This window comes from Notechis scutatus, chromosome 6, assembly GCF_049901735.1.
Source record: "Notechis scutatus isolate UNSWTSFEM ecotype Mainland chromosome 6, rNotScu1.2, whole genome shotgun sequence".
In the NCBI taxonomy this organism is placed as follows: Eukaryota; Metazoa; Chordata; class Lepidosauria; order Squamata; family Elapidae; genus Notechis; species Notechis scutatus.
The window spans coordinates 71,630,171-71,649,305 of NC_142014.1; the positions used below are offsets into that span (position 1 = coordinate 71,630,171).

General features: G+C 41.7%; 1 protein-coding gene and 1 long non-coding RNA gene across 3 annotated transcripts in view; one reads left to right on the forward strand and one right to left on the reverse strand.

The window, feature by feature from the left end:
- Window positions 1–6,763: 6,763 nt before the first annotated feature.
- Window positions 6,764–18,867, reverse strand: LOC148130246 (uncharacterized). The gene is made up of 2 exons (XR_015750166.1): window positions 18,747–18,867; window positions 6,764–7,877 (listed from the first exon to the last, which is right to left on the reverse strand). It is a non-coding gene; the product is annotated as an uncharacterized LOC148130246 (long non-coding RNA).
- Window positions 17,054–19,135, forward strand: part of PDE3A (phosphodiesterase 3A) — a 272,636-nt gene continuing 270,554 nt past the window's right edge. Inside the window, exon 1 of one of the 2 annotated variants that reach the window (XM_087968745.1) lies at window positions 17,054–19,031. In XM_087968745.1, coding sequence (XP_087824871.1) covers window positions 18,024–19,031 — 1,008 coding nt within the window. In that variant the 5' untranslated portion in view covers window positions 17,054–18,023. The remainder of the gene's footprint in view (window positions 19,032–19,135) is intronic. The other variant, XM_087968744.1, reaches the window with a different exon arrangement.

The window sequence follows — 19,135 nt, forward strand, 5'->3', positions numbered from 1 at the left end:
GTGGGGCAGGGCAGCCAGGAGTGGGATTTGGGGGGGGGGGTCTCTGAACCGTGTAGAATATTACCTAGGGGTTGTCCCAAACCCTCACAAACTCCCAGCAGCCTACTCCTGCTATTATGAGAGTAGTGTGATATAGTGGTTAAAGGCAGGAAGCTAAAACCAGAAGACTGTGAGTTCTAGTTTTGCCTTAGGCACAAGGGTGGCCTTGGGCAAGTCCTACTATCTCAGCCCAAGAAAGAGGATGGCAGGGGAAAACCACTTCTGAAATCTTGCCAAGAAACTGCAAGGATTTGTTCATTTTGTTACTCGAATGTCAAGGTTAATTTAAAGGCACTCAAAACAAAAACTAAAAGAAAATGGACCATCTTATTAGAAGATATGGTCATGCGTTGTCAATTACAGGTAGTCCTCAACTTACATCTATTTCTTTAGTGACCATTCGAAATTACAATGGCATTGAAAAAAGTAACTTATGACCTTTTTTTTTGTGTTATGACCATTGCAGCTTTCCTATGGCGACATGGTCACTTGTGACCTTCTGACAAGCAAATTCCATGGGAAATCATATTCACTTAATGACCGGGTTATTATCTTAACAACTGCAGTGATACACTTAACTGTGGCAAGAAGGTCTTAAAATAGGGCAAAACTCACTTAACCATTGTTTCACTTAGATTAGTTGTGGTTGTAGGTCAAGGACTACCTGTACAGAACAGAGTATCTAGGGTCACACAAAAATATAATCTGGAATTTGTATAGTTACAGTGATAACATAACTATGATGCCTAAGGAATGTCTACTGAGAATAGTCCAAAAAGTCAAGATGGCAGCTACAATATTGAGAATGAAGCTACCTAGTTTTTATGTCTGTGTGACACATACTCTTTTAAGTTTTTAACCACATCCTGTCTCATGCGGAGTCAGTATTTCTACGGGGTCAGGCATCCTGTGGTATGCCCATGTCGTGGGAATGTAACGGTGGGCAATGAGTCAATGCTAAGAACTTTTCAATAATGGGTACGGATCAGTATGAAGTATTCAACATGTCCATTAACAATAACGATTCGTAAGTTGGTACAAACCCACCCAGGAGTTATTCAAGCCTTACAATGTCCTGTTGGGAAATCTGACATAATGCAATCCCTGATGGGCAATGATTAATATATGCAATTAGGCTAATGAGATTATAATTGCAAGTGTGTAGATACTTATATATATAAAGTATACAACATGTCATATAAATAATATATACATATTCTGCTGATAGGCTATATATATTGCTTCATTTGTCACAGCCAGGAAATCAACAAGGTCTCTATTGTAAGCTCTGTGTTGGCACTCTATCACTTATATGTTGAATAGTTTGTTTTTCAGTGCCACAATCACTACTCCGTGATGGTATTTTGCCCCACTTATAGAGGGCATCTGCACATCGACCATGGCTAGTGTGACTTTGGTTCAATGCAGTGGTCCGTTTCAAAATAGTTTACCACTGGTTCGGTGGGCGTGCCTTGGTGGGTAGGCTTTGCGTGCGCACACATACCTAGCACACATACACGTGCCAAACACACACTTTGCACAGGCACAGAGGCTTTCCAGCTCACCTCCTGCAATGCTGCACTCTCCCTGTCGCTTCAGCAGCTGACGTGCAGCAATCTGCTGTGCCGCACAAAGCAGCTGCACTTCAAAAGCAAGGAATAAAGGTCAGTATGGAAGCCAGGGCGAGCGGGCAGGTGGGCCCAACAGCAACTCCTCAGAGAGAACCGATTCTTCGGCGCTACCGGTACGCCAGAACTGGGCCGAACTGGTAGAATAGCACCACTGGTTCAATGTTGTCCATATCGCACAGGGCTGATCAACATTCTAGGCCTCTAAGAGAGTGATTCTCAATCTGCAGTCTGTGGACCCCCGGGTGGCCACAATGTCATTACAGAGGGTCAGCAAAGGCTTGAACCAATGTTATGATTTAAATCTTGAGTTAAATCTTGGTGGACCATGGCCATGGCCTTTGGCCGCAAAGGTATTTCAAGGGGGTCCATGGTGAAGAAAAGGTTGAGAACCAGTGCTCTAAGAGATTCCTGAACCAATGGAATTACAAAGGAGGAATAATAATCACCTTTGATTGACTGGACTCCACCTTTAAAATAATGACAACTGCAACCATAGCAACAGAGGAAATTAAAACGTTTGCGCTGGTACATGGTGAGCAGTCCCATCATCAGCTGGTTGAACTTGGCCTCTTTTACTGGAAAATGCAAGAACAGCTCTGAAATTGTTCTGTGGCTCTTACCACTGGCTGGTCCAGGAACACGGACAAATATGGAAAATAATGGGAAATGAGCAAGTACTTTGGGAAATGGCAATATTCAGAAGGAATCTATTTAAATCAAGGAAGGTAGAAAATTCTGAAACGTTATCAACTGGGCTTTTGTCTAGATTCCACAAGATATATCTGGAGAAACAGATCCACATATCTAGAGTTTTAGTCATTCCAACCACTTGCAAGCCTTATTAAGGGTTTTTACAGAACTGCTCCTGAAAATAATGCCAGATTCGGTCACAAAACCAAAATGCGGATCTCATCCAGTTTAGGGTGTGATATTTTTTCTGGATGAACAGTGTTTTTTTTCTCCATTAAGGAAAAGGAACTAGGTGGGACTGTCTTGGAATTTTGTTTGTTTGTTTTGTACCCAAAATGGCTGGATTTACAGGCAGAGGTCAGTGCTAGCCTTCAAATGCTACTTAAAATTTTTAACATATTTTAAAAAAAATACGATTTTGTATGTTGTTATGAATCTTATGTTGTTCTGATGCAGGGGAACTTGCACAATATTGATTGAAGATTATTTTTTATCTCTTTCAAAGATAGTCTCTGGCTATCATCGCTCCTAAGCAGTTCACAACTTCAAGCTATTTAGCCTCTTAAGTGGCTGCCGATTTTATGGATTTGAGCTTTGGGGTGCTGCCTTAGTCTTAAGCCTTAATGGGAATTTCAGTGAGCTGGGACATTTTCCAAAATTTTGCCTTTGGATTCAGATTTTAAGAATGGCTCAAGATCCCAGTATATAAAATCCTTTGTGAGCCTCAGTCTCTTTGTTGAGGGACATGGAAGCATTTTCTACAGGTGACCTTGACTTGTGTTTGCAATGGAGCCTCCTCCTCATGACTGCAAGTCCATAAAATGGGTTTAGGTGCTAATTGGGTGGGAGGAGATCCAACCTGGAAAAGGATAGATTTTCTGGCAGTGAGAACAATTAAACAATGGAACAGTTTGCCTACTAGAGTTGTGAGTGTTCCATCACTGGTGGTTTTCAAGAAAAAATTGGATAGCCATTTGTCTGGGATACAATAAGAAATCCTGATTTGGGCAGGGTGCTGGGCTTAGAAGACTTCCAGCCCCATGATTCTAATCTGAAGGTTCAAAACTCTCCATACCTTCGTTTTCTTAGGCTGTGATCTTCTCTATTGTCACAATGCCTTGACTTCTACAAACGTCCAAACTGATTGGAAGAACCTAGACCAAGACTGGCTGAATTTTGAATTGCATTTGGAAGGGCGGTAGTAGATAGACCTTATTGAGCCTTGTCATCTGAAAGGGCCAAGAAGCTCAGGATGGAAACTGTTTAATGAATGCATCTATGCTGAATGCTGCAAGTCAAAGAAACCACCAAGCCACTCACCTAGGATTCCAGAACCAGAAAGACATTTTTAACTCAAAGAATAATAGGAAATAAATTATACAACACTTCTCTGGACTCTCTCCATCAGCAGGATAATTCCTTGAAAGTGGAACAGGGTGGAACCAAAGTACAGATGGTCCTCAACTTACAACTACAACTGAGCGTATAATTTCAATTGCTAAGCGAGACAGTTGTTAAGTGAGTTTTGCCCCATTTATGACTTTCTTGCCCCAGTTGTTAAGTAAATCTCTGCAGTTGTTAAATTAGTAACACCCTGCACGGTTGTTAAGTGCATCTGACTTCCCTATTGACTTTGCTTGTCAGAAGATAGCAAAAGAGGATCACATGACCCAAGGATACTGCAAGCGTCGTAAATATGAGTCAGTTGCTCATATTTCAAAATTCAAGTTTCTGAATTTTGATCACGTGACCACAGGGATATTGCAAAAATCGTAAACAGAAGTGGTATTCAGCAGGTTCTGACCAGTTCTGGAGAACCGGTAGCGGAAATTTTGAGTAGTTTGGAGAATATCACCTCTGACTGGCCCTGCCCCCAACTATTCTCCTGAATCACAGCTGATTGGCTGGGTCTTCTTTTGTTGCCCTGCACAGGAGAACAGAGCTGGAAAGCAGGTTAGTGAGGCGGGGAGGGAATGGGGATTTTACAGTATCGTTCTCCTACCACACCCACCAAACCATGCCCACCAAGCCACGCCCACAGAACCGGCAGTAAAAATTTTTTGAATCCCACCACTGGTCGTAAGTATGCAAAATGGACATAAGTCACTTTTTTCAGTGCTGTTGAAGCTTTGAACAATCACTAAATGACCTGTTGTTAAGTCAAGGACTATCTATATGAAAGAAAGATAAAAGTTTCAAAATGGGCCAGATTTGATCCAGGGCTGTTTAGGGAAAAAAAAAAATCTCCAGCATTCCTATAGTAAAGGAAGTTGGACAATGGCTTGGGGTCATTCTGACACCGCCATGCTAAGCATCCCTTCTGGTCACCTGACCCACAGCAGAGCATAAGCAACCTACTCAGTGTTTCCCAGCGCATCTATGTATGCAGAGATGCATCTCTAGCAAAAATCAAAATATATGTACATAGACACATGCATCCCAACACTATAGGTTACGTTATTAGAAGAAAATGTAAACAGTTCTTATGGTTACTGCTGATAAACAACTTGGAAAGAATTTTAAAAGTCTTGTTCCCCTTATCTTGTTGAAAATTGTGCATGTATAAATCCTCAGAGATGAAGCTTCCACATACTTCAAAAAGTAGTGGATAGAACCAAAGTAAAATTAATCTGATCCCATTATATTTACATTTAATTAAAATGACATACCATTAATAGAACTCACTGCCAGACATGTATTTAATCCTTTCTTCCTTTGTGTAATATTGTGTAATTGTGTAGGCCTAATTGTAGGATGCTGCAAACTGTAGCTCTCTCTGAAAAAGAAAAAGACATCTGAAGGCTATTAAACCAGGATATTAAGGCCAAGTAGCCACAGATCAGGGATTTTGAGTACTTGCTTGCCCCTCAGTGGGCAAGGAAGGAATCTTTCTCCATTATCAAATTTCTCAATTTGTCATGTTAAGATGGGAGAGTCCCTCCTTGTTGCACCATCCTTTACCAGTTTTTGATAAGTTACAAAACATTTGATGGATTTATTCTGAGTTATTTTAATGGGTCATCCAGCATTCCGAGTTTGGACTTATTGTTCCATTTTTCTGGCACATTTTGAAGAGGAAGTGAGTAATGTATTTGGACAGGATTATTTTTTTTTCAACAGACTCATTTATATATTAAAGAAAATAAGTAGTTTGAAATATATAGAGTAATAAATAAATGACCATATAAATTGATGGCATTGAAAAAATAAGAATACAAGATAGAGTTTTCTTAAGTTTGAAAATACAAAACATGAAACATGGAAATCAAATGTGAGATAAAACTGTAATTCATGTTTCACGGGACAATTAATTAGAAGGCTGATTATGAACACTGGAGGTGCATAATTTAAATGTGTAATTGGGATGAAATGCCTTATATAAACAGATTTGTGACTTGCTGTATTCTAATCACCCATTTCAGCCCTCATGATATCATGGAACATCAACAAATAATCAACTATTACAAAGTCTGCACTACTATTACCGTTATTCTTCTCATCATTCCTTATCACCCATCTGCTCCCACTTGTGACTGCATGACTGTAACTTTGTCGCTTGTATCCTTACAATCTATATTGACTGTTTGCTAGTATGATTTGATTGCTTATTGTACCCTATGACTATCCTTAAGTGTTGTACCTTATGATTCTTGAATCTTGACGAATGTATCTTTTCTTTTATGTATACTGAGAATATTTGCACCAAGACAACTTCCTTGTGTGTCCAACCACACTTGGCCAATAAAGAATTCTATTCTATTCTAATTAAACAATTGAAGGGAAAAGTGCCAGCAATAGAGCATAAATAAACAGGAGGCAATCTGTGAGAAAAAATTAAAACTCTCAAACCTGGAAAGTGGAAGAAGTGGAGCTAGATATGATAGTTTATGGATATGTAGAAAGTTAGCACCCACCCCTCTCCTAGAAGAATGAAACATCCTAGGAACTATTAAAAAGGCAGAATATTATATTTTCCCTAAAGGAGAAACATGTTTTTAAAGATATACACTCAGAGCCTCAACTCCCTGCCCCCTCCCCACCCCAGCAGATATTTTGGAGCCAACCTATCTACAAGACAAAAGGCTGGACCTTCAACCTCAGGACATAATAGGATTAGCCCTCTACCCATCTCATCACATGGCACTTGGGCAGATTGCATCACCTAGCAAGGTTCAATCAAGCCTGGGACTCAAGACAGCTTATGAAGTTACTCCTGAATGGCCCCAGGGGAGTCTGACAACCAATCAGAATACATTTCTTTCACAGGAACAGGAAGCAAGTTCAAGCCCCCCCCCCACTCTTCCTCCCTCCCTCCCTCTCCCTCTCCGTCTCTCCCATGTGCTTGTTTGCCCAGGACCTCAAACTGTGTAGCCCTGTTAAACCATCTTTCCAAACAGCTTCCATTTTATTTTTTATTTTTTTATTTACTTATCAAGCAAGTATTAAATAACAGGTATAAGTATAAACATGGTTATGAATACATGAAACGAATACGAATAAAAAAGAAACAATAGGACAAGGACAGTAGGCACGTTGGTGCGCTTATGCACGCCCCCTAGAGGCCTCTTAGGAAAGGGGTGAGGTCAATAGTAGACAGTCTAAGGTTAAAGTTTTTGGGGTTTGGGGAAGAAACCACAGAGTCAGGTAGAGTATTCCAGACATTGACCACTCTGTTGCTGAAGTCGTGTTTCCTGCAATCAAGCTTGGTGCAATTCACCTTTGTATCTATTGTTTGCTCTTGTGTTGTTATGGTTGAAGTTGAAGTATTCATTGACAGGTAGGACATTGCAGTAGATAATTTTATGTACTATACTTAGATTGGACCGAAGGCAGCATAGTTCTAGGTTTTCTAGGTCTAAAATTTCAAGTCTGGCGGCATATTCTGCTATGAGTAGAGGAGTGGACACCTCTTTTCATGAAATATTTCTGGACTTTCTTGACTGTATTAATATCCGATAAGTAATGCGGGTTCCAGACTGATGAGCTGTATTCAAGTATTGGTCTAACAAATGTTTTGTATGCTCTAGTTCATAGTGTGATATTACTGAAGAAAAAGCTACGCAGGATTAGATTAACAACTCTTAATACCTTTTTGGCTATGTAGTTACAGTGGGCTCTAGCATTTAGATCATTAGAGATGAATACTCCAAGATCCTTGACATAGTTAAGGTCATCAACAAGGTCTTGGCTATTCAGCTTGTATTTTATTTTCTGATATTTTTTTTTTGCCAATATTTAAGACAGAGCATTTGCTTGTTGAGATTTGAAGTTGCCATTTGTTTGACATGTTTCTAGTGTCTTTCTCCTCACTTGGAACTGAACCCAGATGGACATTTCTTCCAGCTGGTATATAACAATAGAATAACAGAAAATGATAGCCAGTTTAGTCTAGTGAGTAAGGCACCAGGCTAGAAAACAGGAGATTGTGAGTTCTAGTCCCACTTTAGGCATGAACATCAGCTGGAGGATTTTGAGCTAGTCACTCTCTCTCAGCCCAACCCACCTCAGCAGCTTGTTCTGAGGAAAAATAGGAGAAGAAATTAGTATCAGTTATGTTTGCCACCATAAGTTATTTATAGAAATAATAAAGATGGAATATAAATAAATACTAAAAAATTATAAAGTGGAAAATAAGGTAAAGTTGTATGATTCACAGTGACTTCAAAACAATCATGCATGTTTTGGATTGTAACTCTACCTTATCAGGAATAATGAACAGAACAGGGGTTTGGAATTCAGTGGTTCAGTTATTTGGGGACATCAGTACTGTGAATGCCTTGTCCAAGTCAGAAAATCACTGGTGCAATCCCTAAAGTTTTCATTTTGTATCCATATTCCTATAGTAAACACATACAGAGTAAACAGGCATCCATTTCTAAGGTGTCCTAGCAAGTGGCTGATAGCACTTAAAAATAGCCAGGCACAGCAAACAAGTTATAAAACCTAATGCACATATGCAAATATTTAAAAACAATAGTGTCTGCCTGATAACATTTATTTCAAGTGCAATCATCATAACACATGATAAGAAGGAACAGGCAATGCATTCCACACTACACAACATCACATGGGAATCTGCAATCACTGCCCAGCGTTCATGCACAAGCCATGGGAAAATGAAAGAGTTTGAGACTCAACTCTGAGATGGTTCATTATTAAAAGACTTGGCGGGGTTTTCTAGTGATCATTTGCAGCATTAGAAGAAAATATTATCCATCGCTATGGATAAATATTAATTTTAGCAGCTGAAATAATAATTGCCTAACAATGGAAAAGTCTAGATAACAGCTGAGATGTGGATTAACAAGGCTTCTTTAACTGCCCTTTTAGAAGAAAATCACAAAGTTAAAATAATGAGACAACTGAAGTAACAATAATTCTATCAAATCTGATGGATCCTTGGTGCTCTCTTGAGCTTGCTTTTCTTTCAGATGTTTCATTACTCAGGTAACATTATCAGGACTAACATTAGTTTGGGTAATGAAACGTCTGCAAGAAAACAACCAAACTCAGAGAGCACCAAGGACCCCTTATTTCAACCCTGAGCTACAAATATTCTCCTTTATTAGTCTATCAAATGGAGTTAATGGTTTACCTCAGCAGAAATAGACCATAATATGATGATACTTCATATATGTCAAATGTGTTCATGTACACTACTTTTCACTTGTTTCTTAGTAATTTTTTTTGTATTTTCCATTTTTTTTTCTATGCATCTTAGATTTATGTTAATTTACGTACGTGGTAACATTATTAATCATATTTCCATTTACAAAAAATTAGAAAGAAGCTAAAATGAGTCAAATTCTGTCACAGCCATCCTACGTAGACAAACAAGTTACAATGGAATTATCAAAAACCTCAATGCTGGATCTAATTTAACAATATTATTTTTATTTAAGGGATTATGAACAATGCTGCTGCCTCCTATTTTCCACACAACAATCCTGTGAGGGCAGTTGGGATAAAAGACAACTGATTCAAAGTCACCCAGATCAGCTATTATTTGTGCTTAATGGAGGATTGGAACTCATGATCTCTAAATTTTGAATCCATCACCTTAACTTCCAGACAAAACTGGCAATCAGACTATTTCCAGCCAGCAAGTGTTGATATATTTTCCAGCCAGCCATTGTTGATATATTTTTCAATACAAAAGGGCTTCAAGGAGACAATCCCCCCATGCAGAGCTTTCTAAACCCAAAATTCAATATATATATCAGAATATATTCTAAAAGAATTCAAAAGTAGGCTGTTCTCTTCCATTTCCCCAACTTTAGGGGATCCATATTTTAAAAACTAAAATATTGAACTAACAGGAGAATTAACAGGCTTGTTTTATTTCTGAGCTTTAGTTTTGTTTAAACACGAGTATATGAGCTTATTTATCAATATCTGTATATTCTGAATGCTGCATGTTCTCAGAATGGAAACTGAAAATCACACTGCTGTCATTTGATCCTTGCTGCCAAATTTTCGTGGTAGGAACCTGGGGTGTGTATGTGTGTGTGTGTTTGTTATATGTTTGTGTGTGTGTACAAAAAAAAGGAAGGGATGCTTGTATTGGGGAGGAGGAACAAAGTCATCTCTTAACTAAATGCTGGGATTTATCCAGATTTTGAAGGGATTGGCAAGGGAACAAACTTCTTCCCTACATTTGAAATGTGTCAGGAAATTGTGCAACAGGTGCACAAATGGAGTCGGAGACGCTGACACAAACTTCTAGTTTTATATAAATAAATATATTTCACATCTATATATACAGCAAACAAGATGGCAAACAGGAGCATCATGAGGTAAATCACAGAGCACATAGGAGATAAAAGGCGGGAAAAAAGGGAAACTCCCCGTTCGCACCCACAGCAACCAATCACAGCGCAGATTGCCTCACACAGGAGCCCGCCCTCTCCAACCAATTATTTATTTATTTATTTATTTATTTTATTTGTCAATTGCTTACAAGATAATAGGTATAAATATAAACATGAGTGAGAATACAGGAAATAGGTACGAATAAATAGGGACAAAAGGACAGGGACGGGAAGCACAATGGTCCACTTATGCATGCCACAACTGTGTGTTGTGGCTCACAGCACAACTCCACTGCTCCGGCTACTAAATTTAAATATCTTAACAAAATGTTAGGATGGGTACATAACAGAGGTGGTATTCAGCAGGTTCTGACCAGTTCTGGAGAACCGGTAGTGGAAATTTTGAGTAGTTTGGAGAACCGGCAAACACCACCTCTGACTGGAGATTTTACAGTATCCTTCCCCGCCACGTCCACCAAGCCACGTCCACAGAACCAGTAGTAAAAAAATTTGAATCCCACCACTAGTACATAAGAGTCCCCAATTCTGATAGGCTACCAAAATATCAAAGTAATGTCTAATTCTTTTTTTATATATATAAAGTTTTATTTGGGTTTTCACACACACAAAATACAAGTAAAATATCTTTTTTGAAAATAGCATGGTCCCGGGTTATACTTCTTTATACAGACACAAACTCAATTTCATGCTCATTTTTGTGTTCTATTCCATATCTTATTACTATTTTGCATTTTCTATATAGTTTTCCCCCTCTTTTAATTTTCTCAACTTTATTTTGATTATCTCATCTCAATTCAAATCATTATGTTTATACTTTTGTCTGTCCTGTTTCAATTTCATATTATCTTTTCTCATTAAACAATTTTTCTCCTGTAGTTACTAATTGGAGTATGACACCTTTATATCTTTTCATTTTATCCATTCAACTCTTATTTAAACTTCAATGTATACCTTAAGGTTATAACATTCAATATATATAGTACATAATACATAACTTCCAATCGAATTCTGCTTGGTACATTCTTAAAATACATACTATATTCTTTAAAAATAAAGATTATAAATATATGTAATTAAAACCCTCATTCCATTCCAGTTCAGTTCTATCATTAATATTCATTAAAGTCTTAACATCTTTAACATTTCTTTTCAATTAAATATCATACTTCCTTGGGGACACGTATAATCTTTCCATAATTAATTTTTCCCCTATTTCTCTTCACTTATGTTTTATAAATAATTAAATATTCATTTTATTACATTTATTTATTAACAAATATTCCAATAAATTATGATAACTATTTTATCCATTATTTTGATCATACATTGTTTCCTATTTTCTGAAATTATTTCTATTTCTAATATAACAATCCTATCTTATGTACCTTTGCAGAATCCCTTTTTCAATTAGATTTTCACCCATTATCTCTAAATAGGCCCTGTTTCTCTATATCTTGTTTCTGTCCTTTGTAACTTCTTTTCCTTTCTTTCTTCCCTCTCTTCTTGTCCCTCCCCCTTTTACCCCCCTGTCTCTCTACTTCTAATTCTCTCTTCTGCATTTCCCTCTTCTGTTGCTTTCCAATTTTATACTTATTTTTCAAACTATTCTTTTTGGGGGTTGTTTTTCCAAATCTTAAACTTTTCATTCTCTTTCCCCCCTTTCCTTCCCCCCCCCCCATATAAAATTACTTGTTCATTAAAGATGGCTTCTTCTTTGTCCCAGTCTTCTTGTTCTGCAGGCGTTTCTTGTTGATTCTCATAGTTCCAAATCTCCATTTCTAAGAATTGAAATACGAAGCCAAAAGAACCTCTCCCTTCTTGTGCATCTTCTTTGTACTTTTTAAGTTCCGTTTTCAGTTCTTCTAAAAGTGGTGCCATTTTAAACACTTTTAAACAACCACCCAATTGATTTTAATCATTCAAATGCAGTAACCAAAAATCCAGAAGTCACCAAGTAATCAAAATACTCCTGAGCTGTTTCTTCTTACTTCTTTTTTCACTTTCTCTTCCTGAGGTTTTACTATTTTGTTGCCATGTTTCAGTTAAAATGTATCTTTTAGAAGTCTTGTTGAGATTTTACTGTAAGTTCTTTTTAATTCCAGGCAGTCTCCTTCCTTCCAGATCCTGCCCTTTTATTCTTTTTCTCTCCTTTCCTGCTTTCAAAAGCTTTTAAATATCCAGAAATCTTTATTATCCCTTTGACATTTTATTTTCAGCTTAAATGCCTATTGATGTCAAAGTGGATTTTTTTTTCAATTTCTTGCTTAAGTCTCTTAGCTGTCAGTATAGGGAAAGGAAGAGGAGAGAAAAATACCCAAATCCTTTCCCTTTTCTCTCTCCTTCGTTGCTTGAAAATCTTCTTTGGGAACAGTGTTATTTTTTTAATAGTTTAAATTCCAGGGTACCTTATTTATTGCTTTTGCTATTTGACCCGGTCAACCAAAACTTTCTCTTTTTATCTTCCTCCTGCACATTCTTTTCCAGTCGAGTTCTTCTTTGGGGTGGCCATTTCTGACCACCGTTGCAACCGCCTTCGGGAAAGGGAGTAATGGCCAGCTGAGGAGGAGAGATGCGGCTCTCCTCAACCCTGCAGGCAGTCTCCCCTCTCTTCACCACCTCTACGGGGTGGCTTAGCCCCGAAACCAGCTGGCTCAGGGCACTCCAGCGGCGAGCATGGATCGAAACCGCGCAGAGTAATGTCTAATTCTTAAAGCCAGTCCAAATGAAGCTATCACTTTGGGTGCTTCTAAGAAAATTTGAGAGCCAGTTTGGGGTAGTGTTAAATCTGCAGGCTACAAAATGTGGATCATGAGTTCTTGTCCCACTTTAGACATAAAGTCAAATGGGTTGCAGGTACTTGACTTAGAAGCATTTTTTTAGTGACCAAAGTTACAATGACATTGAAAAAAGTCAATTGGGAAAGCCAGATTTGTATAATGACTCTGCGATTCACTTAACTGCAGTGATTTGCTAAAACAACAATGGCAAAATAGTTCCTACAGATGAGTACAGCTCCCTTAACAACTATCTTGCTTAGGAATGAACATTCTGGCCCCAATTGTGGTTGTAAGTCAAGGACTACCTGTAGTCACTCTATTTCGGTTCTAGGAACAGAATGGTCATATGCGTATAAGAAGAATGTCATATCAGTATTATTTTGCATTTGTATGATACGGCAATTCTGCTATCATTGTTGGCAAATTGTGGCCTATTGATCAGCATGGACCAATGTGCAATTCTTGAATTTTATTGAATATCAGTGTGTACATTTGGCCAAAGTTGATTATCTAAAAGAGACGAATTATGCTCAAATTTGATTTATGGCTTGCTGCTATGGAGTCAGCAGAATTTTCAGCAGAATTTTCTACCACCTATATCAGCAGATTTAAATTCTTTTGAGCAATTCTCTCCTCCTCCCTCCCAGACTAATTTTCCACTTAATTCATGGCTGTTTGTTTCTATAAGGACAAGTACAAGGCCATTTTATTTCATGCATTATTTATTTATGCCAGCAACTAAAAAAGATGAACACCTATGCACACAGAAGTGCTTTGTCAAATGCATTCCACTATCTCCTGTTGATGCTTAGCTGAGGGTAGGCAGGGAAAATAAGTCACATATTGGTGGGTGAGGAAGAATTTCCCAAAGTTCAGATTGTATTATTATTCCCCACTGAATTGTCCAACAGGGCATACATGATATTAGACTGGTTCATGCCACATTTGAAAAAAATTATGCTGGTATCTAGAAGAGGAATTAAAGACCATTTCTGGACCAAGTGGATCTAAATTAGTAGACCAGCAAAATACTGTGGACATAATATATTTAGATTTCAGCAAGGCATTTGACAAAGTAGACCACAACCTACTTCTTAGTAAGCTAGAAAAAAGTGGAATAGATAGCACTACCACAAGATGGATTCGCAACTGGCTGGCAAACCGTACTCAACGAGTAGTCCTTAATGGGTCTAAGTCTACATGGAGGGAAGTAAGCAGTGGGGTGCCACAAGGTTCCATCTTAGGCCCAGTACTCCTCTTCAATATCTTCATTAATGACTTAGATGAGGGAATAGAAGGGGAACTTACCAAATTTGCAGATGATACTAAGCTGTCAGGAATAGCTAACACCCAAGAAGATAGGCTCAAGATCCAGATGGATCTTGACAGACTAGAACACTGGGACATATCTAACAAAATGAAATTCAATGTGAGAAAAGTAAAGTCCTACTCTTAGGCAAGAAAAACCAAAAGGACACATATAGACTGGGTGAAAACAGGCTCAATAGCAGTAACTGTGAGAGGGATTTTGGACTCTTAGTGGATAACCAGCTAAATACGAGCCAGCAGTGTGCAGCAGCAGCAGCCAAAAAGCTAATGCAATCCTAAATTGTATTAACAGAGGGATACAATCAAGATCAAAAGTACTAATACCACTCTATAAAGCCTTAGTAAGACCACACCTAGAGAATCCAGTTTTGTTCACCACATTATAAAAAAGATGTTGAGATCTAGAAAAAGTACAGAGAAGAGCAAGCAGGATGATTAGGGCACTGGAGGCTAAAACATACAACGAACGGTTGCAGAAACTCGGCTTGGCTAGTCTAGTAAAAAGAAGGACCAGGGGAGACATGATAGTGGTCTTCCAATATTTGAAGGGCTGCCACAGGGAGGAAGGGGTCAAGCTATTTTCTAAAGCACCCGAAGGCCAGACAAGGAATAATGGATGGAAACTGAACAAGGAGAGATTCAACCTGGAAATAAGGAGAAACTTTCTGACAGTGAGAACAATCAACCAATGGAACAGCTTGCCCTCAGAAGTTGTGGGAGTGCCATCACTTGAGACTTTCAAGAAGAGATTGGACTACCATTTGTTAGAAATGATGTAGGGTCTCCTGCTTGGGCAGGGGGTTGGATTAGATGACCTACAAGGTCCCTTCCAACTCTGATTATCTGTTAAATCTGTTAAATCTGTTCTCTGCACAGGATCGTACCAGATTAATAAGGCACTGTTTTGTTCACATTTGGAAGTTGAGAAGGTTTTAAGTGTATTTGCTTTACAAGTACTTCTTCTGGCCAGCCACATTGGTTGAACTAGGATCCAAAGACGTTTCATCATCACTGTATCTACCAATTCTGTATGTTCTATTTGAAACTCCTACGTTCGTAATAGTTACGTGCATCTCTCTAGTCCCTTTAAACCCAAAAGGTCAGACAGTGAACACAGCATAAAACTCAAGTCAGACACAAATAAATATTAAGAACTTAACATTGCTCAAACCACTGGCCTATTTTGTGGGATGGAAAGGCATTTAGCTTTTAGTGTTCCCATGCTGGCAAACACTTTTTTCTCTCACTGCTTGCTAAATATACAACTGCACAGCACTGACGTAGACTTTGGTTGTGAGGTTTTCATGCTCAGATAACAAAGGGATGTGTGTTTAGTGATTTGCAGGAAAAGTTCATCCATGTATACATGCCCCAGACACCTAAGACATGAAGAATATCTCCTGTCCTTTATTTCATTGGAAATTTTATCACCAAAAAAGCAAATATATTTATTAATGATGCATATGTCTGGTCTGATAGGGATAGGTTTTGTCTTGTGCCAGTCATTTTATCTCAGCCCTAGGAAGAAAGCAATGGCAAACTGCTTCTGAAAAAAACTTGCAAAGAAAAATGCAGGGACTTGTCCAAGGATTGGACACAATTGAATGGAAGTGGGGGGAAAACCCTCACAGATTAAAATAAATGGGTGTTTCTAGTTTGTCTGAATTAATCCCAGCTTCTTAGCTTTCAGATACCACACTGTTTAAGTCACTGGCAGTATGCTTGGCTTCACTAGTTATCTGTGAAACACAACTTGTTGCTTAGTGTGCAAAGCGGGTTGGGTTCCCACAAGTGAGATAAAACTGTAATTGTCCTAAAAACTAATTCAGTAGTTCAGTGTGTTTTGCAAATCTAGAAAATAATCTATGGTTTATGGTTTACTGTGTTGCAAAGCTCAAAGTTCTTCGAAGTAGAACAGAAGAATCTCTAAATTTGTATTAGGTACTACCTAGGTAACTGCATTTTGGGGGCACCTATGTTTAAGCCGTACAAAATCAATGTCAGAATTCTTGTTCCAGATTTAAAATTGAGGTGTATTGCATCCCAGAGTCCATGAAACCCACTAGTTTCATATGGCTGGATGGTGTCATATGGCTTGATTTTGGCTTAAGTATGTTATGTGAACAGAGCACCGATTCCTTGGAAACGAGGATCCATAGTTTAGTGCACTTTGTCAAGTTGAGCAAGTCTGAATTATTTAACAAACTCTGATTCTATCTGTTGAGCAGACAGCTAGTGTCAGAGCTTTTTATTTTTTTACAGCCTGAGAGAAGAGTCAAAATGATTTCCTGGCTAGGCTCACCCAACACATTAGGCTAAACAAGACAGGGGTGCTTTTTGGGTACACATCACAAAAATCCAGTCACTTAACAGGGGTGACCGACTGGAAGCTGAATGTGCAAAATTTCACTGCAGTCAATGGGCTGACCGCATGATCCCATCCTATTCTTCTACTCAGAAGGAAGTCCCTGGAGTTCCTTGGGATCTGACCCACAAAGAGGTTCGCAGTGCCCCAAAGGCTCAGTGGCCGCTGCAAATTGGGTGTCCGGCGAAGCCACTGAGATAGCAACTGCCTTTCCTTTGTTCACGACTCCATCTCATTTCATTGTGTATTGTTTTCCTGGGTTTCGTAGCCTGCCTACTGTAGACAGCCTGGAGACTCTACTTGCAGAAGGCGATCAAGCGAGCACACCTGGCTGCGTGCACGCGCGCGCGTGCAAGGAGCCCCCCAGCCCAGCCTCCCAGCCAGGATACGGCGGCTGGACCGGCGCCTGCGGCGGAGGTGTTAGCCAACGGGAAAATTGATTGGCTCTTCGGCATCTCTGGCTCGGCCGTCCGGCTCAGTTCCTCATCACCGGCGCGCCGAGAAGAGCGGAGGCTGGAAGCTCGCCGGCGGTGGCCTCCAAAGTAGATCCCGGGCTGGCGCGCCCTTGGGCTCCCACCTGCCTTTTCCCCTCCAACGATCCACATTCCTGGGACCCCCCCACCTGCCCCGTCCCCTCCGGGTCGACTTTCTCGAGTGTTTCGGTTGCCGCGTTCTTGCAGGATCGAAAACTTCGCAACTTGTTCGCCGGGCGCCTTCGGAGCGTCCGCTTCCTTTTTTCCTCCCAGTGCGATTCGGCCACGAGGTGCTGATGCCCTCTCTCCCCCTCCTCAGCTAGGGAGTGGGGGGGCGCCCGGCAGCGCCTGGGCGCTCAGGCCTCGCCGGGAAGGATCGCCGGAGCAGAAAGGCGGCATGAGAGAAGCGCGCAGAGCCAGGGCAGAGGATCGGGTGCAGAAGCCAGAGCGCGGGGCCGGGACCGCAACATCGCCCGGCAACCCGGACGCCTTTCCGCGGCTTCAGTTTCTGATTTTGGAATTGGCAGGGCAAGGCTTTTGCAAGACTTAAGGTGTTGGGTTTATCTTTCTTATCCTCTTTTTTATTTGGGGGGGGAACCTGGAAATACGGATTTCCAAGCCCTTCGATCAGAACCGCAGTAACTCCGATTCCCGCGCCTGCTAAAATATCCCCCGCCCGCTCCAACTTCGAACCCCCCAACTCTTCCGAGCAACGTTGCAAACGGCTGGACTCCCCTCCCCCCCCAACCCCTTTTTGGCAATTCCTTCCCGCGCAAAGCCGCCGCTTTATTATTGGAAGGAGACTTAAGGAAGGGGGGTCGATCTCGCTTTAAATCTTGCCCCCTTCCCCCTCCCCGAGAGGGAGGGAGGGAAAAAGGATCCTCGCGATGGCCGCGAGCGGTGACTCGGCCAGCGCGATCCCCACTCGGGCCGGTTGGAGCCCGCGGGAGGACGAGCCCGCCTCGGCAACGGTCGCCGCGACAGCAGCGGCGGAAGAGGGAGCCTTCGGAGCCCGTTGCAACGGCTGCTGCTCCTTAGCCGGCCCGAAGGAAGTGAAGCAAAGCAGCAGCAGCAACCGGCGGGAAGGAGGCTCCTTCAGCGGCGAGAGCGCGTCACCCCGGACTTGTCAAAGAAACAAACTTCCCTGGGTTTTGGGCGCCGGGTCGGTGGCGCTGCTCCTGGCTTTGGGGACCCGCCTGGGGCCGGACGTCCGAGGTCGAGATCGAGAAGAAGCGGGCGAAGGGCTCCCCCCAGGTGAGCCCAGCTGGTCCCCGCCGCCCGGCCCGGCGCTGTGCTGCTGCTGCCTCCTCCTGGCCGCCTACTTCTGGCTGGGACTGGAGCTGCTGCGCGCCGGGCTCCGCTTGCGCACCGCCGTCCTGCTCCTGGCCGTCTGCTGCTGCGGCGGGGAAGCGCTCGTCGGCTCGGCACCGAGGGAAGATCGCTTGCTCTCCGCCGCCGCCGCCGGCTTGGGGCTGAGCAGCCTGGCCGGCTGGGCATGGCTGCTTCTGCCCCGGTTCCGCCACGGCGTCCTCATGCTGGCCTTGACTAGCGCGCTCCGCCTCACCTCGCTCGTCTTCTTGGAGGGCGTCCGGCCGCCGTGGAGACCTCACCTGGCTTATCTCCTGGCTTTGCTGGGCATCCTTCTGGCCAGCTGCGCTCGGCACGCCTCGTCGGGCCGCCCCTCCGGAAAGCGGGAGGAGGAGAAGAGCCGAGCAGGAGCGGAAGGAGCCGACTCCGCCGCCGCCGCTGCCGCTGCTGACGCCCGGCCGGCCAAAGAAGACGCGGCGGGCTTGAAGAGGAGGCGGCGGTCCAGCTCCGTGATCTCCGCCGAGATGGCAGGTTGCGGCGGCAAGAGCCACCGGAGGACCTCTCTGCCCTGCATCCCTCGCGAGCAGGTAAGCTGGGGCGCTGCGGAGAAAGGCGCGGGCAGCAAGCTGAAGTCGGCGCCCGGCTGGGGAGAGTTTGCAAAAAATCCGCGCCGAGGCAACAAAGTTGGCCG